This window comes from Sus scrofa, chromosome 9, assembly GCF_000003025.6.
Source record: "Sus scrofa isolate TJ Tabasco breed Duroc chromosome 9, Sscrofa11.1, whole genome shotgun sequence".
NCBI lineage: Eukaryota > Metazoa > Chordata > Mammalia > Artiodactyla > Suidae > Sus > Sus scrofa.
In genome coordinates, this window is record NC_010451.4 from 127,463,187 (window position 1) to 127,490,724 (window position 27,538).

Sequence of the window (27,538 nt, forward strand, 5' to 3'; positions counted from 1 at the left end):
CAGTGGGTTAAGGATCTGGTGTGGCTGCGGCTGTGGTGTAGGGCGGCAGCTACACCTCCGATTTGACCCATAGGCTGGGAACCTCCAAAAAAAAAGAAAAAGATTCTGGATTTGCTTTGGATTGATCTGAGAAGGTTTCAGGGGAGGGCTGAGACATAAACTAGGCCTTAGGTAGATCAGGCTTGCACAGGAACACCACATACTAAATTGGGATAAAACCTTGAGCTAACTCACCCTGCTCTGCAAGGTTGATAGTTCCCATTTTCTCTGTGGCAAAGAAGCTAAATTAATAAGTAAAAAGACCTTTTCAAAACATTGCTGGGCTTTAATAAAGTGGCTGAGAGCCATACCAATATAATTTTTAAGCAGATTTTTTCATAATAAAGGAAAATTTTACATAATTTTTACATATAAAATCCACAGTGTGCATCACCCACCTATGGGTAATTGAAAGCATATTTTCTGTGCTCAGTGCAACTGATAATACTCAAGAAAAGAAATGTGCATTCAACTTAATAGTATAAGTTCAGAAAATTTATGCTACCACCTAACACCAGCTATGTTTCAAAACCACTCTTTTTTTTGCTGAATTAACTGGGGAGAGGGAGGAGAAGAAAAAGAGAAAGAAATGATACCAGCGTTTGACTATTTTAAAGTTGCTGCATAGTCAAAGCCTGCCAGAGCGATTTGCCATCTCAGAACAGTTTGTTCACTTCACTTAGAAGTGTGTTTGGGCCAATAAATCTAAATTTATTTGTAGTAGTCATTTTTCTTAATGGAAGTGTTTTCCAGATGTTGCCTAAGTCTAGTCGTCTGGGACCTCTTCCAATAAATGAGGAAAGTTTATTTCATAGGTTGTCACTGTTGATTTTGTCTAACCTTTGGACTAATTGGTTCATCCCAATATATTTGCACTGATATATAAGACCTTCAGGACACTGGAGAAATTCATCTCTTCTTTGACGGGTAAGTGTCCAAGTTAACTGGCTTCATGGAATTATATGTGTTTTCAATTCAATAGGGACATATTTTATTACAGGTATTTGAAAAATATTTATAAGGCTAGTAGTTGGAAAGTTTTGAAAAGGATCACATTTATGAAATACACCTGCTGGAAGCCTATAAATTTATATTGAGAGTTAAGGGAAAGTTGGAACAATAACTCTGTTTGTTAAATTTTATTGAAGCTGGTTGTTATTTTTTTCCCAAGAGAGGATTTAAACTTTTCATTGTAAGTACCTGCTATAATTTGGATAGAGTTTTAAGATAATTCTGTTTTCTATTTTGGGAGATTCTATTGAAATGTACTAAAGTATTAAAATGGTCAGTAACATGACTGAGATGGTGATTTGATGATTTTTTTCTGTATAAGATTAAATCTAATGGTCAAATATTTATAATGAATTAAGGCTGATTACTTTTAAAAGTCTTGTTTCAAGAATGGGATGATCTTAGCATTAAATTGCATTTTAAAACAGGCATAAATTAACGGTGAGATTTCTGTTACTTTTCTTTTCAGTGAGGGCTCAGTATCAGAAAACAATCATGGAGTGGAAAATACTTCCCATTTTCTTGTTCCTGCCGCTTTCTGTTATTTTGATTCAACAAGTTTCTTCTCAAGGTAACTGAACCAAAAACACTTTTATTTATTAACTATTGCTAATCATCAGTTCTGACTTTTATGATGACAAAAGAAATAGATTTCTAAAAAGATGTATTTGTTTGAGTTTAATACATAATACAACCTTAAAATTATGTTGAATGTGTAGGATATTTATAAGCATTTTGGATTCTCACTTTTTTCTCATGGATTATGAAGTCTTTTACAAAGCTTTGAACTTTTCCATAGAATAATTTTTGTATTCATTACCCCTATGGCTCTCCTACAGGTTTAAAAAGCACAGACACTTACACAATAAAACTATGCTGGAGTTAAACAATATCATCAGATTAATTGAAAGGAATGATATTTAAGTAGCATATAATTTTCTTACATAATTCTAAAGATATGTAACTAGTCTTTTACATCAAATAAATTGTTGATAGAGAATTTATTCTGGCATCATGCAGATATAGATACCATATTACAATGAACATTTACAATGTTTCAAATGTATTTTATTAATCTTGAAAGTGTCCTTTCTTTTTGAAAAGGAATATTCACCCACCTATGAATTTATACAGGTGTGAACATCATTTTGTATCATTGTATTGAACTACTCACAGCTCTTCAAAAACAGTCAGTCTTGGATGAACTGTTCTTTTTATTCATTTTTAGACAATGTTAAGGTACATTCAGTTTAATCACCTTAGCAGAAGTCTCTAGGATCACAAAGCAGATTAGTGACAATTACGCTAAGCTTTGGATTTTTGTTTCCTTTTTTTCTTTCTCTTTCTTTTCCTTCCTTCCTTCCTTTCTTCCTTTCTTTCTTTCTTTCTTTCTTTCTTTCTTTCTTTCTTTCTCTTTCTCTCTCTCTCTCTTTTATAAGCAAAATCTGAGAGAAGAAAAATCAAGGTGCATGATTGTTAGGGCAAAACTACATTTATAAAGTAGACATTTCCAGGAAAGTCTCATGAATCTGAGCATGAGGCCTAGCTGCCTGCCATGGACATAGTTTCAGAATCACTTAGATAAGAAAAGGTGGAAAAATGCACGAAAGCAAATATAAATATTTAATCAGGTATGATGACTACTCTGGTATCTCCAAATCCTTCCACTTGCTCAGAATAAGATTACAAGGTTCATAACACTGAGTGCATTTCCTAATCTACCTCTCCTCTGTAATAAAATTGGTTGTTCACTAAAACAGTTTTACTTTAAGAAAATGAATTCTTTAACATCAATAAAATTAGGACAGTCATTAAATCTATGGAAATAAACTGTTCCTGTAATGATAACTGATTTTCTATTTCAGAAATCTACTAGTTATAAAAGAATAACCTTTTGATGTTGTTTTGTCTGCTTTTCATGTCTTCTCAATTGTTTTCCCATTCTTTTTTCTTTATATATAATATATGTATTTATATACATACACTATATATGATATGCATTTTTGTATGTATTGTGCACGTATGTATGTAAAAAAGTTCTGAAAGTTGTCTTAATAGTTACTCTGTTATTTGCATATTAAGACTTTAACTTTCCTGAACTCATTATTTGGAGATTTTTTTTTTCAGTGTGTTTCACTGTCTCTCTATGGATTTAGGACATTGCACCTGCCAATTTCTATTCCAGAGATGCATTTGGTTGTTACACTTCTGTGGTTACCTCTGGAGTGGGGGGTGGTCTTCAAGATGCTTTCCAAATGATTTAAAAATATATTTAAAGATTATGCTTTTATTTTAGTTTTTTCTACTCCAAATAACTCTGTTTATGACCTTTATATTCATGCCGAGATGCTTTTCAAGGGCTATTTTGTACTCCCTGTAGTAGTGGTTGGAAGCATCTGATTTCCCTAACATTTAAAGAACCCAGTTACCTCCAGCAATGAAAGGAGCAGGAGCCTAGGAAAGTCTGTGGGGGCAGAAGCAGCTCGCCGTAAGCGCATCGTCAGGAAGGAGAGACCGTGTGATTGGATGGGAAAAGTTGGGATTTTAGAATCAGATATATTAGAGTTTATTCTAAGGCTGTTTCCTTAGGATGACCATGTAAGTTATTATCCAAATCAGGACACTTCTGAGGGTGAAAGAGGTCGATTTGAACTGTCAAGAGGCATTAACTGACATTAACATAGATACTGGAACTATTAACTGCCTTGGTGCCCTTGAAAAATTTATTAAAATTCTGTGTTTCAGCTTTCTTATCTCTAACGAAAAGACTACTAATACTCTCCTGGCAACATTTTCATAAGCATTAGAGATAAAGAAAAAACACAGTGCCCAGCACCAAGATGCTCAGTAAATGGCAGCTAGTCATCATCTAAGTAGCAGCTTCCATAGAGCTGGAGCCAACGTCCCTTCCCCACCCCACCCCAATACCACCCTCTTTATGCAAAGCATTTACCTAGCCTGATTTTCAAAAGTGTATTTATTTTCTCAGTCTAATAAAGAATAAAGCAGCATGATCAAGGTTACCTAGGAGATCAGGCAAAGATCACCCACCTGGACCCAAAGCTAACCTCGTTCCTGACCTTTTCCATTTGATAAAATTCTCCCTCCCCCCAGTGGCTTTGTCCTCATCAGACCTCTTTCCTTTTGTAAAGTGGTTTGGCCATGTTCACGCTAGTATTGTGTACTTTTAGATTTATCAAGCTGTGCAGGGAGATGTGGGGAAGGGTATTCTAGAGATGCCATCTGCAACTGTGATTATAACTGTCAACACTACATGGAGTGCTGCCCTGACTTCAAGAAAGTCTGCACTATGGGTAAGTCCTGAGAGCTTGCGTCTCCTCTGTCAAGCACATGTCTTGTGAGAGTCCCCTTGCACCCCTTGCAGTGCTGTCATCACACTATTCCACTTCGTGCTGAAGTGCCTTTCCCTTCCCTTGCATAAATGTTGCCGTGTGCTGTGCCTGAGGTTGGTGTCAGAGCTTGTGACCACTGGGGGAGGGGAAAGAAGCCTGCAAACCCGTCACTTGCACAACTATCCTGTCTTGTTTTAAATAGACTTCATACTGTGACTCAGGACCTATTAAGTAAATAGTAATGAGCAATTCTTTGCTGTTAATCGGAGAGGTAATTACGTAGTAATGGGGTCTTTCAATAGCTTCACCGAAAGAATTCATGGATGTTAAAGTAATCTTGTCTACTGCTTGACTTTTTTGATATTGATGTTTCTACATTACTTGAAAAAGGCACTTTAAAGTATTTAATGATGAGTGTTTAATGATGAATTTCAGTTAAAATCCAAAGGGTATGAATTTTAAATTATGAGTGGTATGTCACTTAAACATATTTTGGATCATTTTGTTGTTAATGCAAAAACATTTCATATTTAATTTATAAAAATTACAATTAAAAGCAGTTGAAAGTTATATTTGCTTTAGAATTTGCATGTGAAGTTGAAGAATACAGCGTTGTATAATTTACGTGTTGTGTAAGGTAATTATTTCAAATAGGCCTTGGTAAATTATCGTGGCTCTAACCAAGGGTGTTTTTGGAAAGGATCAGGCTTCTCTTATGTAGCCCACACCATGAAATTAGGCTGAAATCTTCCAACTCTACACTATGCTCAGTTTATTATAACAGAAATCTCTGTACTATAAGTGATTTTTGAGCATAAATGGTGATCTCTTTATATTAAGCCAGTGCTTCAGAATATACTGTTATAGAATAGGCATGTTCAATTAATAAAAATCTATTTAAAAAGTAGTGATGTGGGAAGAAGAGGACAGAGAGAATTTATATAACAGGGACTTAACTTGGACAGTTTCCAGTTTTCCACTGCCTGCACATGAAATGACCCAGGCAGCAATTGGGGTGTCTCTTGGAGCCTTGAAGGGCAAGAAAATTTCCCTAAGTCACCACATTTCTTTCCTGACTTGGGCTGCCTCCATGTGGGAAATTATCCATTTTCCAAATTCCAAATAAAAGACTTAGCTATGAACTCTGGAGCACTTTTGGCTATAAGGTAGAAATATCAATACAGGGGCATGACTGACTGTATAATCAATAACTCATCATGTTTTGTTTTGCTCTGGGTAGAGCTTTCCTGTAGAGGCCGCTGCTTCGAGTCCTTTGCAAGAGGAAGGGAGTGTGACTGTGACTCTGATTGTAAGAAGTATGGCAAGTGCTGCTCTGATTATGACAATTTTTGTGAAGAAGGTAAGCATCCCAGTACAGCCAGATCTGTGCTCTTATTTTGGCTTCACTGACAATGTCTAACACACAGGCCACCTCAGGTCCTGCTTTTACTAACATACACGCTATTTCGTATTAACTTCGTTTCACCAAGATGAATTAGAGAAGGAATGCTTCTTCTCAAGCACTCCCTGGCTCAGCCAGGCTCCAGGAGGGCAAGACAGCACAGGCTGGGTAACAGAGAGGATAGGGGCCAAGTGTACATTTTTTTCTCCTACAGGTATGGTTCGTTTCAGGTTAAATTAACAGTTACCGGCTCATCCGATGATTTCTTGTCTTACTCTATGGTGCTCATCCTAAAGTCAACTGTCCTTTGAGCTATCTGTACTTTTGCTTTCAGTGTTTTTTGAAGTATATTTAAGGACAGAATCAACCCGTTCAGCTTCTCTGAAGGAGTAAATTTATGAGTTAGTTTAAAGCATTACATCTATAGGCAAACCTGCCAAGAAGTTAACTGTCCTTTGTATTTCCCTTCCCATCTCTATAGGCCCCTCCATAGTCCCTATCTAAATGCTGTCTGCCCATGTGTGAAGGAGTCAATAACAAGAGATCGTTCCATTTTAAAATCCACTTCTCTGGTAATGGGTCCTGAAGGAGTACTCTGAGAGTGTAATAAAAGCCTCCATATTAAAAAAAAAAAAAAAAGATTTAAAAAAATGGATTCCTTCCTTTTACCAAATGGATTTCAAATAATGGATTCCTTCCTTTTACCAAATATTTGTTCTTAATCCTACTTTGTTAAGACAATATCTGTGGAGGTAAAAGTGAAAATAAGCATGGCTTGCACAATCTTAGCATTTTATTTAAACAAAACTTCACCTTCTGCTTCTTTCAAACAGTGGAGAAAGAGGATGGAAAACTATTAATCAGCATAGCTGAGGAATTTCTTAGCTCTTCAATGTTTTCATTGGAAAGCATTCCAAAAATAGTAGAGGCAACACCCTCATAGTCAAAATCTCAGAATACAGAGTTCCTGCTGCTTTCAGAAGGACCCAGGAGTGCTACGTATTGACTCATTACTCTGATAACTGTTTTGGCTTTGAGACAAAATTTTAAGAATTTATTTTGGGCAGAGATGAGTGGGGAGGGAAGCTGGTTAGGGAATGATAAAGCATTGCGAGAACATGTTAATAAGACAATAGTTTTTGCTACCAAGTAGTAGGTCAGATAACCTAAAATTTATATACAATGCAATGAAAAAATTGTTGAACATAATGGTTCACTTATAGAATTCAGAGACAGTCAGGGTTCAACCAAAAATAAAGGCATCAGCTAGTGCTTCAGTACTTCATTAAAAAAAAAAATCAAAACACTTAGTTGTTTTAAGACTGCTATAGATACCACCTATAGGCATCTATATGGCTCAAATGTAACAGTTTAAGAATTGAAGGAAATGTAGCATCCAAGTACCTCTGAATGTGGATGAGAAGACAGTCCAAGAGGTTAAGCATTTTGATCAAGTTCTCTAGCTACAATGTGGCAGAACTGGTTTTCAAGTTGAGGTATAGGGCGTTTTTGTGGGTTTGGAGGAGAAAGATGGAGGTGACTGGTGGTCAGCTCATGGAGATGGAGAACTGGAGTTGTGAGCAGCAGTTTGGTAAGAGCAGCAGTATTTATCACCCCTGTCCTCTACTCAGAGCATCTCCTTCCAACTCCCATTCTCTGCTTTCTTACCTTTCCGAAGTCCCTTTCCTTCTGGTTCCTAAGGATCAAAACATGTCCCATGTCTTCTCTTCTAGACAAGAAAAGGGCCAGAGAGTGGGGGTGATGAAAGGTTTAAAAGATCCACATAAACCATTAACAGCTGTTTATCTTGGAGAAGGGCAATATATTTTGAGGAAAGTATAATGTGAAGGTGTGAAATTCTTACAGGAATAAATATTCGGCTAGAATTTTTGTACTTAAAATCAATGAAAAGAAAATTGGTACCATTTGACTTAGATGAATACGAAAACAGGAAGCATAATTTTTATATTTTTCTTCTCAAGAGCACAAATATCTGTCAACCACATGCAGTGATTATTTTTATATCACATAAGGCACAAAGATGGAGCTCAGAGTTAAGTATTTTTAGGCAGGTAAATACCTTCAGATATCATCTAGAAGAAACATCTGTTTGTAAACAAGAAAAGAGGCATTCAACAGGGTTTGCCCATTTACCCAAGGTCACAATAAAGCCTCGCAGATCTAGAACTGGCATTCAAGACTTCCGACTTGTGAGCCTTTGCTCCCAGTCATAATTTACAATTTGAGAATTAATTTTTTTTATAGCAGTGCATCCTCAGAATTAATTAGTTTGGAGTAATGAGTGCTGGGCTAAGAGCTTACCTGTAATGGTTTTCACCAGCATCTACTCTTGAAGCCAGATGCATCCGTACCTCTCACAGTTAGACTTGCTGATGAATCTGAAACACGATGTTAACTGACCTATCTTGCTTGGCCTCAGTGCATAATCCCACATCACCACCATCTTCAAAGACTGCACCTCCGCTTCCAGGAGCATCTCAAACCATCAAATCAACAATCAAACGTTCACCCAAATCACCAAACAAGAAGAAGACTAAGAAAGTTATAGAATCAGAGGAGATAACAGAAGGTAGGAAGATGACAGATGTAACAAAGGGAGGTTTCTGAGATAAAACACTTGTAGGTGGACGACTTTATAAGACTCCTCATAGAATGGGGTGATATTCTGAATCATTAAAGGCGCATCGCACATTTTGCTTGCTTGTTTTAATTAAGTCAAAGTTTAAGCCAAAGTATAAACAGTTATTTATTTTCCTTATTTACCAAACTCAGTATGGTTCAAGGTTAACAAATTTTAGTCCAATAATCACGGACTTAAAAAAGCCCATGATTTTCTTTGTACAACAGCTTAATTCTGTGAGATATAAGAAGTTATACAGTTATATTGCTAATATCTGCAAAACAGGCTCAGGTACCTACTTTTAACTGACATTTAGCAGAACATAGGTATTTGTAGATCAATAAGCAGCATTTCTTGTTATTTGGACTGGCGGTTTCCTTTTTGCTTTAAATCACAGTTGGTGTGATCAACGTTTTTATTTGATTTATAGAACATTCTGTTTCTGAAAATCAAGAGTCTTCCTCCTCCTCTTCCTCTTCCTCTTCAACTATTCGGAAAATCAAGTCTTCTAAAAATTCAGCTGCTAATAGAGAATTAAAGAAGAAACCCAAAGGTTTGAGCATTGATAAAGATCAATGACTATATCAATGCTGTGTCAACAACAATGATCTAAACAGAATGTGTGTGGGTAGAGTGATTTGAAGACATTTCAATATTTGCTGGGGGGTATGTGACTTCCTAAACATTTCTTTAGAAGATAGCAATGAAAATTTCCCATAGGAAATTAGTGCCAAGCAGCTAAGAAACCACTCTATAAGCAAAGGATAAGAAGATGCTATAGCAGCAACTGTGGAACCACAGGCTGGCACCAGAGATGACAATGGTTTTCTATTTTGATTCCTGTCTACCTGGTATCATTTCTCTTTCTTCTCTTTCCTCTATCTGCTGTTGTCATTTTTCATTCCCCAGATTTCTTTTTTAAAGAAATTTTTATTTTTATTTATCAAACATTCATATACTTCTTCAAGTGTTTTAAAACGTTAATCCATTACATTCTCATATGTCTTTCTGGGAAAGGCAATATTATTATCCACATCTGACAGATGCTTTTTAGTCCTTTCCTAATAAATTATAGGTCACATCTGGCTGTTTTTTTGTAGTAGAGAATGTGCTACAGAATTGGCTATTACATCCTCAAAATAGATTCACTTTGTTCTGCTTTTTGTTACTTTCTGAATGTCTAAAATACATTCTCTTTCTCCAGGAAATACTGGAGTTCGGATACCGGAGTTGTAAAGAACTCTATTTTCTGGGGGGGGGTATGATTTCCTCTGAAGCCTTCTTTCTAGCTGAATAGCCAGATAGTTAATCTTTGAGTTATCCAGAGTCTTGTACACAATACAAGTGTTTACTACATGGAACTCAACTCAATGATGTGCCTCTTGGGCTCTGAAGTTCACCTATAGGATAGCTGCAATGGGAAATCTTTTAAATAGGGTCTTTTTGCTGCCGTGGCATCCTAATCTCTTTATATCCTCCAGGACTGCTGAATTTAGGTGGGCAGAGGAAAGAAAGCAGCTAATAGCCATGTGCTTGGGAACAGGACTAGGCAAGGACCATGGGTATGACTGGAGCAGATTCTTTGGTTGTAGTTATAGAGGCCTCTGGGGGAATTGGCACAGTGAGCCTACAAGATTTTGGAACTGGGTTTCCAATAGGAAGGAAAGGGCACTGAGCAAAAAGAAATAAGAAAAGCTGAGAAAGTGAGGGGCAAAGAACATTAATATAAAGAGCTGAATTAGTGTTATTGATCATGTTGGTAATTTTAAAATTGCCACTTGCTTCCATGTATTAATGGTATTGAGTTTTAGTTGTGTTCCTCACCTCTTATCTCATTCATTCCCTAAAATATATCAATGAGATAGGCTGAGTATTTACCATTTTATGATAAATTAGTAGACGTGTTAGAGGTTAGTTATTGCCTAGAGACACACAGCGAGTTAACAATAAGGATGACATCTTCATGTCACTATTAAAGAAAAAAAACTATACAGAAATAAAAGATGTATATCTTTTTCTCTAGTAAAAGACAATAAGAAGAAGAAGAGAACTCCTAAAAAGAAACCTACCCCAGAACCACCAGTTATAGATGACGCTGGAAGTGGGCTGAACAATGGTGATATCAAGCTCATCCCAACTCCTGACATTCCCACCACTCAACGTAGTAACAAAGTTACCACAACTCCCAAGATTACAACAGTAAAACCAATTATTCCTAAACCCAGTCTTCCACCTAATTCTGAGACAACAAAAGTGACACCTTCCACAGCCAATAAGGAGACAACAGTTGAAACAAAAGAGACTTCTACAACAAATAAACAGACTGCTTCAGCTAAAGAGACAACTACTAAAGATTCTGCACCCACATCTGAAGTTCCTGCTACATCTACACCCAAAGCTGAAACCACAACCAAATCCCCTGCTCTCACCTCTCCCAAGGACCTTGTACCCACCACTCCCAAGAAGCCAGCTCCTGCTATTCCTTCAGAGCCTGCTCCCACCACCAAGAAGCCTGTATCCACCACTCCCAAGGAGCCTTCTCCCACTACCAAGGGGCCTATACCTACCACCACCAGGGAGCCTGCACCCACCACCACGAAGAAGCAAAGTCCCACCAGTCCCAAGGAGCCTGCTCCCACCACCGTCAAGGAGCCAGCTTCCACCACCCCCAAGGAGCCTGAACCCACCACCCCCAAGGAGGCAGCTCCCACCACCCCCAAGGATCCAGCTTCCAACACCCCTAAGGAGCCTGCACTCACTACCAGCCCCAAGGAACCAGCTCCAACCACCCCCAAGGAATCAGCTCCCACCACCACCACCAAGGAGCCAGCTTCCACCACTCCCAAGGAACAAGCTCCCACCACGCCTAAGGAAATTGCACCCACCTTTCCCAAGGAGCCAGCTCCTACCACCCCCAAGGAACCGGCTGCCACCACCCCCAAGGAGCCTGTACCTACCACCACCAAGGAGCCTGCACCCACCACCACCTCCAAGGAACCAGCTCCCACCACCCCCAAGGAGCCTGCACCCACCACCACCCCCAAGGAACCAGCTCCCACCACCCCCAAGGAGCCTGCACCCACCACCACCCCCAAGGAATCAGCTACCACCACCCCCAAGGAGCCTGCACCCACCACCACCCCCAAGGAGTCTGCACCCACCACTCCCAAGGAGTCAGCTCCTACAACCCCCAAGGAACTGGCTTCCACGACCCCCAAGGAACCGGCTCCCACAACCCCCAAGGAGCCTGCACCCACCACCACCCCCAAGGAGCCTGCACCCACCACCCCCTCCAAGGAGTCTGCACCCACCACTCCCAAGGAGCCAGCTTCTACAACCCCCAAGGAACCGGCTGCCACCACCCCCAAGGAGCCTGTACCTACCACCACCAAGGAGCCTGTACCCACCACCACCCCCAAGGAACCAGCTACCACCACCCGAAAGGAACCGGCTCCCACCACCCCCAAGGAGCCTGCACCCACCACCACCTCCAAGGAACCAGCTCCCACCACCCCCAAGGAGCCTGCACCCACCACCACCCCCAAGGAGTCTTCACCCACCACCCCCTCCAAGGAGTCTGCACCCACCACTCCCAAGGAGCCAGCTCCTACAACCCCCAAGGAACTGGCTTCCACGATCCCCAAGGAACCAGCTCCCACAACCCCCAAGGAGCCTGCACCCACCACCACCCCCAAGGAGTCTGCACCCACCACTCCCAAGGAGCCAGCTCCCACGACCCCCAAGGAACCGGCTCCCACAACCCCCAAGGAGCCTGCACCCACCACCACCCCCAAGGAGCCTGCACCCACCACCACCCCCAAGGAGCCTGCACCCACCACCACTTCCAAGGAGCCTGCACCCACCACCCCCAAGGAGCCGGCACCCACCACCCCCAAGGAGCTGGCACCCACCACCCCCAAGGAACTGGCTCCCACACCCCCTAAGGAGCCTGCACCCACCACTACCAAGGAGCCAACTCCTACCACCCCCAAGGAGCCTGCACCCACTACCACCACCAAGGAGCCTACACCCACCACCACCCCCAAGGAATCGGCTCCCACCACCCCCAAGGGATCAGCTCCCACCACCCCCAAGGAGCCTGCACCCACCACCACCAAGGAAACTGCACCCACCACCCCCAAGGAGCCAGCTTCTACCACCCCCAAGGAGCCTGCACCCACTACCACCACCAAGGAGCCTACACCCACCACCACCCCCAAGGAATCAGCTCCCACCACCCCCAAGGAACCAGCTTCCACCATCCCCAAGGAATCAGCTCCCACCACCCCCAAGGAATCAGCTCCCACCACCCCCAAGGAACCAGCTTCCACCACCCCCAAGGAGCCAGCTTCTACCACCCCCAAGGAGCCTGCACCCACTACCACCACCAAGGAGCCTACACCCACTACCACCACCAAGGAGCCTACACCCACCACCACCCCCAAGGAACCAGCTCCCACCACCCCCAAAGAGCCTGCATCCACCACCCCCAAGGAGCCAGCTTCTACCACCCCCAAGGAGCCTGCACCCACTACCACCACCAAGGAGCCTATACCCACCACCACCCCCAAGGAATCAGCTCCCACCATCCCCAAGGAAACTGCACCCACCACTCCCAAGGAGCCAGCTCCCACCACCCCCAAGGAACCAGCTCCCACCACCCCCAAGGAGCCAGGTCCCACCACCCCCAAGAAGCCTGTACCCCCCACCCCCGAGAAGCCAGATCTCACCACCAACAGGGAGGCTGCACCCACCATCACCAACGAAGCTGCACCTACCACCAAGGAGCCAGCTCCTGCCACCCCCAAAAAACCCACTCCAAGTTCTCCTGAGATACCTGCTCCAATCACCTCAGAGGCCTCTACTTCAACTACCACCATGGAACCTCCCACTACTCCCAAGAACTCTGCTAAATCAACTCCTGAGTCTGCTGTAGAACCCACGCCAAAGGCTGTTGAAAACAGTCCCAAGGAGCCTACTGTACCTACAACCAAGGCTCCTACAGTGACCAAACCTGAAATGACTACAAGAGCTAAAGACAAGGACACAGAAAAGGACATGTACACTATACCTGAAATGACAACTGCTGCACCTAAGACTGTAACAGAAACAGCAATTAAAACAGAAGAAAAGGCCAGTGAATCCAAAATCACAACCACACAAGTAACATCTACCCCAACTGAAGATACCACGACATCATCCAAAACTACTCTTAAACCAACAACTCTTGTACCCAAAGTAATGACAACAACAAAAAAGACAACCGAAAAGGCTATGAGCAAACCTGAACAAACAACATCAATACCAAAAGATAGAGCTACTAATTCTCAAGTGACAACTCCTAAACCCCCAAAGCCAACCAAAGCACCCAAAAAGCCCACTTCCACCAAAAAGCCAAAAGCACCTAAAGGGAGAAAACCAAAGACCACGCCAACTCCCCCAAAGTCGACGACATCAGTACTGCCTAAAACGAGCCCTACTGCTGTAGCAGAAGCCACGCTCCAAACCACCACCATTCCTCAACAAACTCTCAACTCAGAAATAATTGACATAAATCCAAAGAATGAAGACGCAGATACTGCTGAAGGAGAAAAACCTCAGCTGATTCCCAGGCCCCCTGTGTTAACTCCTATCGTTATTCCAGGCACTGATTTCACAGTCAGAGGACACAATCAAGGCATTGGCATCAACCCCATATTTCCAGGTGATATGATCAGCTACTTTCACTTTTAAAATTGGCAATGTTAACATATCTTTTTGAACCAGAATGTCCTGTTTAGTATTACTCTCCTGGTATATATTATCTAGAACCTTGACCTTGTTAACTTGTGAAATTTTACATTTTCTCTGTAGGTGAGCAGAGGGGTAATCACAGTATGTTTATTTGGTATTTGGAAAACTCAGTAATAAGCTATTAAGAATTTGGTACATCTGTGTCAGAAGCAGAGACATCGTGTAGAATGTAAAAAACATTTAGTTGGACCTCTACTTAAAAAAAAAAAAAGTATAATGCAAAGCAAAAATCTGCAATGTTCTTTCCAAAGCAATTCCACAGGGCAATCAGAACTGAAAAACAGAATTTCACACTGAGAATAAATGACTAATATTTATCTAATTGACATGAAGTTCAGGTATCCTGACCCATTCCAATCCATAATCTGTTTTTATATGACACTTTTGGAATAATATTCTCCTTTAAGTAAAAAACTATATCATTCTTTTTTCACCTTTGAAATATGTGTACCTCCACCTATACTCAAGGACTCAGGAGAACAGTGGAGACAGAACCCAGTGGGAGGATTTGAAATAAACACTTTTCTGATTTTGTTTTTTATTGGCTTAATTTTTGTTAATTTATTTTAGATGAGACTAATTTATGCAACGGTAGGCCAGTAGATGGACTGACTACTTTGCACAATGGGACATTAGTGGCATTTCGAGGTGAGTTTTGCACACATTTCTTTCTCTGCCCCTCATTTTGTTCTTGGCATTTATGAGAATCAGAGTCACAGGAAAGTACAAGTTTGGGTTGAGTTTTCTGGAGGGAAATTTGACTAATAAACTTACCTCACACAATATTGTAAGAACCTGAGGGCAAATACCAGAATATTGGGTTAACAAAATTAAACATATTGAAGTAACAAACTGGTCATTTAATTGTTAATTCCTTAATTCTAACAGATAAAGAAATGGAGAGATAAGTGTCTGTCTGTAAATCACAAAGCCAGAAGGCTCTTTCTAGAGAAACTACAAAACTACAAAACAAATATTTAAAATATTTCAAAAGCTATGCTAAATTTCAGACTTAAGAGATAGCTACTCTCACAAATGTTCAAATATCACCTTCTGTATTAGTGCTCACAATTCTGACTAAACTTCATTATACAGTGCTTGTTAACTTTGAATCTCTTTCTTTATGACCAACTATTTTTGAAAGATTTCATTTTGATTTTTTCTGGGTTAGGTTTAATTTTCATTCAGCTTGTAAGCTGATCTATCACTTTTAATTTTAGGTCATTATTTCTGGATGCTAAATCCATTCACTCCACCATCTCCACCTCGTAGAATTACTGAAGTTTGGGGCATTCCCTCCCCCATTGATACTGTTTTTACTAGATGCAACTGTGAAAGAAAAACTTTTTTCTTTAAGGTAAGAAAAATATCTTTGTGAGAGAAATCAGCAACTAGTTTCTTTTAAAAATTATTATGGTAACATAAATCAGTTTAATCTCTATTTCAGAAGGGTCTCCATATTTTAAATATTCTATCATTAAAATTTAATAAAATGTTAACACTTAAAACTTTCTCCTTATACATAAATGTAACAATGAGTTCCTAACCTCCCCCCCACCCCCACTTTTCAACCTTTAAACAGGAAACCTCCCATCATTTAACCTCCCATCATTTTCTCTTTTTAATCAGGATTCTCAGTACTGGCGTTTCACCAACGATATAAAAGATGCAGGGTATCCCAAACTGATTTCCAAAGGCTTTGGAGGACTAAATGGAAAAATAGTGGCAGCTCTCTCAATAGCTAAATACAAGAACAGACCTGAATCTGTGTATTTTTTCAAGCGAGGTATGTGTTGATAAAATTAAAAAACCTTTAAGAAGTGATTTGCCAGGAACATTTTATGCAGTATTTTCACTTATTATTAGGTTTACTATCAAAAGATATCTTTAATAGCTAGAATCAAATAAAAAATAAAAAAATCTCTCAAAAAATAAAAACAAAGGGCAGTAAGAAGTATTTAGCCTTTTCACCATGCAAATTGCAATTTCACATGTTTTCAGGACACTGATGTAAACAATGTCATCATTTACTTTCAGAGTTAAATATGTAACTATGCAATTTGTTGGCTTTACTCACAAGTATTTCAAGGTTTAGCAATTATTTTTATATACCCTTGAATAATAATCATTATTAATGCCTGGATATAACTTTCTGAAAAACATGAAAAAGCACTGATTGTTTCTTCCACCGTAAAAGCTCTTTTGCATCTCTTTTGGGTATTAAAATTAATTTTCACATGATATGTGATTTTCCAATTCACCATAGGTGGCAGCATTCAGCAGTATACTTATAAACAGGAACCCATCACAAAGTGCACTGGAAGAAGGCCTGCAGTACATTACTCAGTGTATGGAGAAACAACACAGGTTAGGAGGCGTCGATTTGAACGTGCTATAGGACCTTCTAAAACACACACCATCAGAATTCAGTATTCGCCCATCAGACTCACTTACCAAGACAAAGGTAATATTTTTTACTCTATTAAAATTTTTTCAACATGATGTAAATGTTATACAGTTTCTTATCGAGTATGGCTTTTTAAATATAAATACTAACCAAATAACCCTAATACTTTAAGTTTATTAATGCATACCATCAATTTGCCTCAATGAATAGCCAAAGATAGGTATTTTCGCTTTCCTTGTGGATTAGAAATGCAATTTATTCAGGTTTCTTAATTATAATGAATACTATCTACCAAGAACGTTGCATACAAACCTGTGACCCTCAAAATGGTCCTAAAAGGGAAACATCTGCACCGTATTAGAGGCAGCAAAAGCTGAGGCGTTGAAGTTAACTCACCCAAGATAACAGAACTACTAAGTGACCAAAGTGGGATTAAAATCGAGGTCTGTCTGACTCTAACAGCTGCTCTTTGCAAAATAGCACACTGCCTTTCAATCTGAGACCTTCAAAGTGTCATCTACAGGTTTCCTTCATAATGAAGTTAAAGTGAGTACACTGTGGAGAGGACTTCCGAATGTGGTTACTTCAGCTATATCACTGCCCAACATCAGAAGACCTGATGGCTACGATTACTATGCTTTCTCTAGAGGTAAGTTATTAAGTACAATTTTAATAGCTTTCTGAAGATAGGATCCAATCTCGGAAACATGAATAAAATCAAAGCAAAAACAACAAGTATTCAATGGTGACTAAAGGTGAGAAGTTAAATTGTATCCCTTGAAGTTCCCCTTGTGGCTCAGTGGTTAGCGAACCCAACTAGAATCCATAAGGATGTGGGTTCGATCCCTGGCCTCCCTTGGTGGGTTAAGGATCCGGCATTGCCGTCAGCTGTGGTATAGGTCACAGATGCAGCTCAGATCCTGTGTTGCTGTGGCTCTGGTGTAGGCCAGCGGCTACAGCTCCAATTAGACCCTCTATCCTGGGAACCTCCATATGCCTTGGGTGTGGCCCTAAAAAGACAAAAAGACCAAATAAATAAATTATATCACTTATTCTAATTATTCTGAAGAAGAAAAAGCTTGGATTTTTGCTTTACTTTCAGTTAAGTTGGACTGCAATTCAATTCTGCCCTATCTTTCTTGAGATTAAATAAAGCCTATTACAACAAAACATCCAATTACTTGAGTAAAACCGCGAATGAAAACAATATTTTACTTCTATTACCTGCGGCATTTAACAAAGGCCTTGTTTGCCACAAAAGTTGTACAGTTTGCATCATTACACAGTCCATGAGATCAGAAAGAAGTTCCTGGGAAACTAGTTTTACTAACTGAAATTTTATATCACCTGGAACATTTTTTGCCTGACAAATCCAGAAACAGAAGTTATTCTGCCTGTAATAACTGACACCAGAGAGTATTTTTTAAAAGAATAAAACCCAAATGAATAATCAGCTTTTAAATTAACCTGGTTTTTCTAAAATTCTTACTGTGAAAAAGCAGAGTTGTACCTAATTTTACTGAAAGATAGTGAAAGGTCAATCTGTCAAGGCAATTGTTTTCTTCTTTTTCAAAAAGTTCAAATTAATTAATGTAAACATTTCTGGTATTAAAATGATAGTACTGTTTTTGAGCATAATTATTTTTAAGTTCAAATGTTTTTTCTTTTTAACTGAAAAATGATTTCTCTTCTATTTAGATCAATATTATAACATCGATGTGCCTCAAAGGACAGCAAGAGCCATTACTACTCGTTCTGGGCAGACCTTATCCAATGTCTGGTACAACTGTCCTTAGACTGATGGGCAACGGAAGAATCAACTAATTAAAATGAAGACAAGAATGATAAATTTTGACACTGAAATACATTTTATTAATAAAGAATGTTGAGATAAGCACAGCAATTTAAATACAAAAATGTTTTTAAACTTGACAATCATTACACTAAAACAGATTTGGCAATCTTATTCACAGTTATTACATTTTACAGAACATTTAATTAATATTTCCTCTATTTATTCCTCCTCTCCCTCCCATTGCATGGCTCACACCTATAAGAGAAAAAAAAAATTAAACTGAATGCATCTTTTAAAAAGTTAGCTTAATTAGAGTATTCACTTATCCCAGCTCATTATAAAAATTTTCAAGAACAAGTATGTTAGGCATGTAGACAAAAAACTTAGGTATTTCACATCTTCAATGGGAATCATGACAGTAATTAGAATAATGTTTTTATGACATGAAGGTGATCTCTACTAGTTACGTTAGAAAACGTAGATGTTAAAATTCTACATTTTTTTACCAGCTGAACAAGTCACAAAAGCTTTATTCTACTGTATAAGAAGTAAAACAGCAATGATTACAACATAATAGCACTATGACATTTCAGCTTTTCCAACTCTTACTTTGAATTCAAGGAAGAAATGAATAAAAATAAAATACAAATACATATTCATTATATACCTATGGTACACAAACCTATCTGCAAGAAGCTTATAGATTAGTAAACATCTTTTGCTCGATGTATAATTATTTAATCAACCCTTGGAACACTTTTCAAAAACTAGATAACGTTGGGAGCTTAAGGATTAGAAAACTCACTGCCTTTATTACCACCCCACATCCTGTCACACGATCAGTATGTCAGAAGTTTACCTCTCTGTCTGTTAAACTGACGACCACGGACACCTGGCCTCAATGTTGTCTGAAGTCTTACTCGTCTGAAAGGTTTTGGCTGACTACTGCTGGTATCTAAGAAAAGTATTAATATACAAGAAAGCAAGTTAATAAACAAGAAAGCAATTACAGCAACAAAAGCATTTTAAAAGCCAGGGAAAAAGACTCATCAAATTGTTATTAAAAGAACACTGTCTTCCGCAAACAAGTCTGATGTATAAAAGCATATTGTAGTCAAGAGCAGGAACTCACCTACGGAAGAACTGGAAGGGGGGTCCTGGCTGGTGGAAGGAAGATCTGACTCATCCGATGCCTGAACAGGCTCTTCTTCCTGCTGGCTATCAATTTCTAGGCCTGCTTCTGAACTAATACTAAAAAAGAAAAAAAAAAAAATTGGTGACAAAATATAAAACTGATCTTAGAAAGTATCCCTAAATTGTTCCCAAACTCTTTATTTATTTATTTTTTTGCACATATTCTGCCACCCAGAGCTCCCCTCTACTCAAAATTAGACTCTGATACTGGTAACCATAGACTTTTTCAAAAGGCAGGGGAAAAAGAGAGCTCAAGTGCTTTTTCCTTAATCCTCATTAGGGCATGTTTCAATGTTAATTTTTGTTTTTCCTCTTTTGTGTTTTTTCTTTTCTGACAAAAGATGTTCACATTCTTGACATTTACAGGAGATATACTATCCAGATTTTGATAAATCACAAAACTTTCTAGTAAAGCAAAGGACTAAAATAATTCAAAACAGTCCCAACTATTAATAACACCTCTATCTCACTATGGGCTCTAGCCCAGATAAAACAGGATTTGGGGAAGTGAACTCCTGGTTCAATGCTGTAACTCCATCTCTCTTTCCCACGTAAGAAAGCACATCGAAAGGCCAAGTGAGGGAGAGAAGACTAAAAGGTAACTTGAATCTCTCCAGTTTTTGTTACCTGCAAACGTTCCTGCAGCTCTTAATAACAATGTTCCTGAAAAATATCTCTCATGACTCTGCTGAAGTTGAGACAACTGGTGAAGTTCAGCCTAAGCAAGTTATTGTAATGTGTTCAGAGTCAGAGCTCTCTCATTTGTAAAACAGAGACAATACTTTGCAGAGATAGTGTGTGGGTTAAAAATGACATATATAAAGGGATCTGTATACATGGCGTGGGATTAAAGGCAGCGAAGTATTTTCAGCAGTGTCTGTAACTTCCACCCGATTAAGCAGCACTGTGTTAGATACATAAGAATAGATCTGCGTCCTCCCTCATATACTAGAGATGGTCTGTAATTACACTAAGAAAATTGTTGCTAAATAAAACAAAACCTTTGAGTGCTCATAGAAGTGTGGGTTCCATGTCTACCTATGAAGCAGTCTAATTTTTTTATTTTACAAAAAATCAAGTTCTACCTTAAAAGTTAAACTTCTCCAAGACCACTGTACCTGGTTCTTCCCATTAAATCTGTCCACCTCCTTTGGCTTAATGCTACTTCTTTTGCTAAACTTTGTTTATAGATATAGATGGTGTGTTAAAAAGGTAGTCAGGTCTTGAAAACTACTAGAAGGTTTCTAATTTTTAAGAAGTTAGTATTTCAGACCAAGTTCTAAATGCATATAAATAGAATAAGTGAGGTTTGCTTGAGAGCCCACTACTAAATGGAAAAGTGAGTCATTTTTGATTATTCCCAGTCTTCACAAAAGATTGAACTTTGGGAAAAGTTCAAGCAGCTACAGTGATTTTGAAGAAAGGGTACTAGTGATTTTGAAGAAATACTTTGTTCTAAAATGCATCATGCCAACTACAGGGAGATGATCATTTTAAAAATTGTCTTCTGTAATAACAATTGCTATCCTAAAATATGTAACTTTCTACAAAAATTTGTTTTCTAAAATACATGGCTCAGTTTACTTTTGTAACAGGATGCTATTGAAAACACAGCTCAACAAGACTGTTGCTTCCTGGCTTCAAAAAAATCCCCAAAAAACAAAAACAAAAAGCAAATGTGAAAGTCTGACAAGTGTAAGCAATCAAAAATTACAACGTAAACATTTACCCTTCAGATTCTGCCTCCACAAATACTTCATCTCCATCATCACCTGCTGCTGTTTCATTTGTTGTGGATAAAGTGCCAGTGGATGTTGTCACCATTGGAACAGACTGAGAAGCATGCTCTGAAGCATCAGAGGTGGTACTCTCAGTAAATACAGTCACTTGAAAAATTAAGGCACAGAAAAGCAATGAAAACCATGATTTTGGGGTTTACCTAATTTTAAGCTAGAAGATACATCACAGGTTTCCATTTTACCAATAAAACACATAATCTACTGATCTGCATTTGATACCTACCTGGGGCTGCTACTTGTAGGGGAGTAGTGGGAACACTTCTGCCTCCCGACTCCTCTTCGTGAGCTAGGAAAAGGGGTGTTTCATACATTCCCAAACCTAAAGACAATTCTGAATATTAATGAATGATTGAAAGAACAAGAAACTGTCAATATGCCAGGCATCTGAAAGAAAAAAATTTATCAGTGAAAACACATAACTTTGTTGAAGCCCACAATTAGCCCATCAGGCAAAAATCAAACCCTCAAAAATGTAGATACAATTAAAATGTAACCTTTAAGCTTCCTAATACTAATTTAAGAACCCTAAAAAAAACCAGCTAAAATGCTCTTATAGTTTCATATAAGCTAACTTTATTGAATTCCCAACTATGAACTAGGTACTAAGTTTCAATTTATTCTTCACCAAAACTGCAAGGTATCATTACTCGCCTTTTTGCTAAAGAAAAGGAATTTCAAGGAGGTTAATTAACTTTCCCAAAGTTACAAAGCTGGTAAAGTGGTGACATTCCTATTTAAGTCTGGATCTGCCTTCCAAGTCTTGGAAGCGTCCTATAATAGAACCACATAAAATTCTGAGTTTCTCTGAAGTCAACTCACAATTTCATATTGGTAGAGGGAAGCAGTGTTGGAATTAAGATCCTAAACCACCAGAAACTAAAATATGCTGTATGACTTACATGAGGGCTACGGATTAAAGCTTATTATTAAAGTAGCATGAGTTCCCTATTCACTTAGAAAATGCTGTAACAGCTCCCCAGAAATATAGTGAGTTATATGAATGCCAATCAATAATTAATTCCGGAGTTCCCGTCGTGGTGCAGTGGCTAACAAATCCGACTAGGAACCATGAGGTTGTGGGTTAGATCCCTGGCCTTGCTCAGTGGGTTAAGGATCCGGAGTTGCCGTGAGCTGTGGTGTAGGTTGCAGACGCAGCTCAGATCCTGCGTTGCTGTGGTTCTGGCATAGGCCGGTGGCTACAGCTCCGATTAGACCCCTAGCCTGGGAATCTCCACATGCTGCTGAAGTGGCCCTAGAAAAGGCAAAAAGACAAAAAGACAAAAAAAAAAAGGTAATTAATTCCAGAAATAGTCTAATTCATACCCAAATAACCAACTGCTATTACTTAATTTAGAGATCATGTTATTCCATGTATTTTTAATGGTGTATTTTAAGGTTAATGGAAAATACCTAACCAGTTTTACACATTTAACTAGGAATGTTAAATGTCAAACCAAACAGAAGATATGCTGCACTCCTTTCAACAACTTTAAAATGGCTGGTAGTACCTATGTATATTTACTCATGCAACAAACATTCCTGAGACTACACTAGCAGCCAAAAGAAATACAAAGGTAAAAGCTAGTCCTTATGCAAAAAGAACTCAGAACTTTGTTGGAAAGACTTACACATAAGGCAATGTTTAATAAGTAGTAAATAAAGCTTTTTCCATAAGTTAGGATAAGAACCATTTAGAAATAAACTTTTTTATATTAAACTTGTTCACTTAAGAAAAAAATCATGTCAGAACAGCTTATGACCAAATACATACAAATCCAGGAGATCTAAGCTTTTATTTAGCTATTTACCTCCTTGAGAAGCAAGCTGGCCAAGATCAGAGTGACTAGAACTTGTCTGCGGCATATCTTCAGGTGGCCCAAACCGGAATCTAGGAACACCAGCAACCTGTGGAGAACTAAGTGGACAAAATTCAATGTAAGATGACATTTAAAGTTACCCTGTTTAAACTATCAGTGATGGAAAAAATATAGGAAGAAGGAAGAATAGCATAAACAAAGTAGAAAGAAAACAGACTGAGAATAAAGCTGATAAAGGAATTCTCATTTAGGAAAGTATTTTCAAAATATCAGCTGCCAAGAATTCAGCGATAATACAAATTATGTGATTCATATCATATAAGATTTATATACATGTATTGTATGTATAAATAGCTTTTAGCTCTTCTGAACTATGCCTCAATTTCTCGAATTTAGAAATCTCTATGCAGATATACTGAAAGCAACACAAACTGAAAGAGAAATGAAACAAACAAGTTAAGAGTGTAGTCATCAAACAGTTTTGTCTTAGTTTTCAATATTTAGTCACAGATAAATTAGGTCATCTCTTGAGCTGATTTGTTATCTGAAAGAATTCACTAGATGGCTCCCAAGGTCTGAAAGATTATCTAATATTAGAATGGCTAGAAACTTGTTTTCTCCCTGTCCGAATAATACCATCATCCATCTTCCTGCCAATAATCCAGGACATAAAATAGCATTATTTCACTCTCTGCCCACTCCTTAGCTAAACCTTCCTGGCTAGCCAGCTACTGATGTTTATGGATTATATGTCTGCAATAGTTATCGAATCTATTTTCATTTTTACTCCACGCTATTGCTTTAGTTAAGGACATTCTCTTCCAGATGAATTTTTAAACCTATCTCCCTAAGTTATTCTTCTACGGAAGAGCTTAAGTTCTGAGCTATGTGAGAATGATGCTGATTTGCTGGCACTCAGTTGTTTATTGTAGCGGGTCTGTTTCTGACTGGCTGAGTTTTGGAACGGTGGGCCTGACAATGATCAGCTGGCTTGTACACTGTGTTAGCTGAGGTGAGCTGTAGTTAAGTGGGCAAGTACATATTATCACATACTACAGAATAACCAATCATTTCCCAAGCTTGTGGAAATTCTATTTTTTAAGTACATCCTGCCATACAAATGATACTTCAGCCACAATTAAATATGTGGATTTTCATGTGGAAAGCCTTTTCAATCCCTTTTTATCCTTTAAAACCAGTGGCATAACATGAATTAAATAGGTTCGAGAGCCAGACTAATTGGTCTGAAATAAAAAGTGCCACTTCCTGGCTGTCTGACCTCTGGCATTTTGTTAGCATGTCCCTGTTTCCTTACCTGTAAATGGAATGATAGTATTTATTTTTATAGTTATGAAGATTAAATAAACGGATTCATGGGAATGCTTGGTTAAGTTTTTGGTACTTTTTTCCCAAGACTCTCATGTTGTCACCATTAAGTCTTGTCAGATTCCTCCCCCCTAACTGTCGGAATAAATCACTCCTTCATGGGTATTAACTAAGCCTATTGCTCACGCCTCTATTCTTCTAGATTATTTTACGTTACCATTAGTTGCCAACATGCTTAGCTTTCACAATACCATCCACCATGATCACTGTAATTACAATACTTGCATCTCCATCTATAAAGGTTTACTCTGTGCCAGGTGATATCCTAAACATGTTAACCTAAACTCATTTAATTCTCACAATTTACAAGGTAAGAACTTTTGTATTATTATTCTCATTAATAAGAGGAGAATACCCATGGACGGAGAACCCAGTAACTTATTACAGCTAATGGGCAGTACAGCCAGGTTTCAAACCCAGGCATTCTAACTCAAAAATCCATGTTCTTAACCACTGTGGCACTGACTTTAAAGTTCAAATTCCTAATGGAAGCAACTGTATTTCATTCACCTCTATTGTAATTTTCTCCAATACGACACCCTCAAGCCTTCTACCACCAACTGCTTAGTACAGAGAATGAATCAATCATGTGTAATCAGGTTAAGAGAAACAGGAGGAACGTGATTAGTCACAAGGTAGGTTTGTCTTTTGTTAACTCACTGAATTGCTTCAGCAAATCCATCAGTACGATGTGGCACCACAAGCGTTGGAGTACTTGGAACTGTTCTATCTTCATCATCAAAAAAATGCTGCTGCTAAAAAGACAGAAAACAAGAACTAAACAGGCATGACAGGAACATATGTATAGACAATACAAATAAATGCTAAACAAATGAATCACTTATACATGATAGGTAGGTACTTACCATGCCACCTATTCCTGGAGTCAACTGAAGTCCACGTCCCACAGACTGCCTCCGAGTCATCTGAATTCTCTGTGTCAAGAAAGGAATTTCATTTGTTTTAAGGAATTAGATAATGAAACAAACACCATATAGATACAAGCTTATTATGCTGGTAATCTAATAACTGCAATGCTAGCAGATAATGTAATCACTGAGATTTTTCTTTGGAAAGACTGTTAGCAGTTTTTCTTGTACCAGTACTAAAGAAATATATTTTGTAAATAATGGCATATTTTTAATTATATATATTACACTATTAACCAACAGACAAATATTTATTAACCGATAATATTAACCAATACGTAAAACTAAATCAGATAGTTCCTATCACCTTGATTTAAATGTTAGTAAGCATTCATTAGATCTTAAGGTTTAATTATCCTTTGATGTTCATACAGTAGTAGTGACTACTTGTAAACTGGTTCCCAATTTCGACAATTCTAAACTGATAGAGTTGGTATATTTTGCAGGTTCCATAAACAATCCCCTAATACTGTATTTTCACATAATGAATTATCATCGCCAGTGATATTTTAGTAGAATCTACACTTGATAGCGTTGTGTTTCAGGAGCTTCTGATAAGAGATATCCAATCCTACTTCAGTGTTACATGTAAAGGGTCATGCACACTTTCATGAGCTTTAAAAGTGGATATTATGTGACTATGTGTGTGACTATAAAAAGTAAGAGGAAAAAAGTCCTTTCTGTTAATAGGACAGAAATTTCCTTTTCATTTATTTATTTTCCATTGTTGTTGTTGTTGTTGTTGATTTCCTTTTTAAAAAAGACATGTACACCTTAGAGAAAGAAACCTTCAAAACAAATGGTGATCAGTTGGTGGAATACATTTTATTTTAATTAAAATTCAAGAAAAAAAATTTTTTTTAACCTATAGAAATAGTAAGCAGACTTTTGCTTTCTGTGACTATCATCACTTCAATTAATATACAGCTTTAATTAGCTTTGTCTTTCCAAAGTTCACTTCATCTATGAAGTAAATTAATGCCATATTTCAAGGAAAAGGATTCAGAGGTTAGTTTTAGTTCAAAAGTTTTATAAAAATATACCAAAACGTTAAAAAGTTTGTTTAATTTCGGGGGGAGGGTGCGGGGGGAGGTAATAGCTAATGCAAAGAAAGGGAGAAAATGCCACAGAATTTTTTAAGGTAAAATTTTCAGAATGACTACTTTCAATACCTGAACTGGTGGTCCCAACTCTTGAGGTGGAGCGTGAATGGTCAGTCTTGGGGGAAGTGGGTGTGGCGGGCGTCTCGGTGACTGAGGTGCTCTAGGTGCCTGTCTTTCAGATGCTGATGATGGCTGCTGTTCTCTAGAAATCTCCTGGGAAAAAGACGACTCTGCAGTACCAGTATTTCCTTCACCTATAGGAAAAGGGAAGATTATTTTGAACTTTTAAATTCACCACAAAGTAACCTGGACAATCCCTACTTAGCATTAGGAATATTCACCTTATAATATTTTCAGAAAAAAAGTAGTGAGATATGAGTCTCAGAGATAATGGGTGTGCAATTAACAATTGCATGGCCTTAGGCAAGTCCCTTCTGTTTCTCTGATTGGTTAATAGAAATAAAAATGTAATCTACAAGAAACATTTCTCTGAAGATTTCCAATAATGGACGTAAAGCACTTGGCTTAACACGTGATAAAATAAGCATTTAATACATTTTGGATCATATTATTAAAAAAGATCAGACCACTGAAGTTAGCAGTATTACACTCAAACAGAGTAAAGGAGAGTGGGGAAAAGCCTTACAATAGTAACACTTCCATATTCTGGTTTTCCTAAATTTTAAATCTCAATGGCCCTTCAGTTGTCTACAAACATACAGAGTAAAACAACAGAAGCTGTCCCCCAGTGTGAAAAGTTGAAGAGGATATCGATTTAGTTGTTTAAAGTCTGAGATCTAGAATCAGACTCCAGCTCTAACTCTCACTACCCAGGTGATCTTGGTTACAACCACTTTGCTTCTGCTTCT

At 38.4% G+C, this 27,538-nt stretch overlaps 2 protein-coding genes across 10 annotated transcripts in view; one reads left to right on the plus strand and one right to left on the minus strand.

Annotated features, from left to right (window-relative positions):
- Positions 689-18,584, plus strand: PRG4 (proteoglycan 4). 8 transcript variants are annotated; one of them, XM_021063822.1, is made up of 13 exons: positions 691-966; positions 1,520-1,621; positions 4,242-4,364; positions 5,644-5,763; positions 8,246-8,395; positions 8,877-8,999; positions 10,470-14,150; positions 14,810-14,887; positions 15,460-15,596; positions 15,869-16,025; positions 16,506-16,703; positions 17,170-17,295; positions 18,345-18,584. In XM_021063822.1, exons 2-13 carry the CDS (start codon positions 1,546-1,548, stop codon positions 18,440-18,442), a joined length of 5,067 nt encoding a protein of 1,688 aa, XP_020919481.1. In that variant the 5' UTR covers positions 691-966; positions 1,520-1,545; the 3' UTR covers positions 18,443-18,584. The 8 variants fall into 8 exon arrangements, with proteins under 8 accessions (XP_020919478.1, XP_020919476.1, XP_020919481.1 ...); XM_021063817.1 differs by lacking the exon at positions 8,877-8,999 and having other exon boundaries at positions 690-966; positions 17,158-17,295; positions 18,345-18,543; XM_021063818.1 differs by lacking the exon at positions 8,877-8,999 and having other exon boundaries at positions 693-966.
- TPR (translocated promoter region, nuclear basket protein) overlaps positions 18,492-27,538 on the minus strand; it is a 58,716-nt gene continuing 49,669 nt past the window's right edge. The window contains exons 44-52 of one of the 2 annotated variants that reach the window (XM_013977898.2): positions 26,739-26,923; positions 25,504-25,572; positions 25,298-25,392; positions 23,243-23,349; positions 21,658-21,765; positions 21,365-21,521; positions 19,574-19,692; positions 19,301-19,396; positions 18,492-18,696 (exon numbers count right to left, since the gene is read on the minus strand). In XM_013977898.2, coding sequence (XP_013833352.2) covers positions 18,641-18,696; positions 19,301-19,396; positions 19,574-19,692; positions 21,365-21,521; positions 21,658-21,765; positions 23,243-23,349; positions 25,298-25,392; positions 25,504-25,572; positions 26,739-26,923 — 992 coding nt within the window. In that variant the 3' untranslated portion in view covers positions 18,492-18,640. The remainder of the gene's footprint in view (positions 18,697-19,300; positions 19,397-19,573; positions 19,693-21,364; positions 21,522-21,657; positions 21,766-23,242; positions 23,350-25,297; positions 25,393-25,503; positions 25,573-26,738; positions 26,924-27,538) is intronic. The other variant, XM_021063816.1, reaches the window with a different exon arrangement.

What these genes read in the sequence shown, in the direction of transcription:
- PRG4 (XM_021063822.1), top strand. Translation starts at nt 1,546, where the DNA reads ATGGAGTGGAAAATACTTCCCATTTTCTTGTTCCTGCCGCTTTCTGTT. An exon ending in CAAGAAAGTCTGCACTATGG is followed by an intron (nt 4,365 to 5,643) that starts GTAAGTCCTGAG and finishes TGCTCTGGGTAG; the next exon opens with AGCTTTCCTGTAGAGGCCGC. An exon ending in ACTCACTTACCAAGACAAAG is followed by an intron (nt 16,704 to 17,169) that starts GTAATATTTTTT and finishes TGTCATCTACAG; the next exon opens with GTTTCCTTCATAATGAAGTT.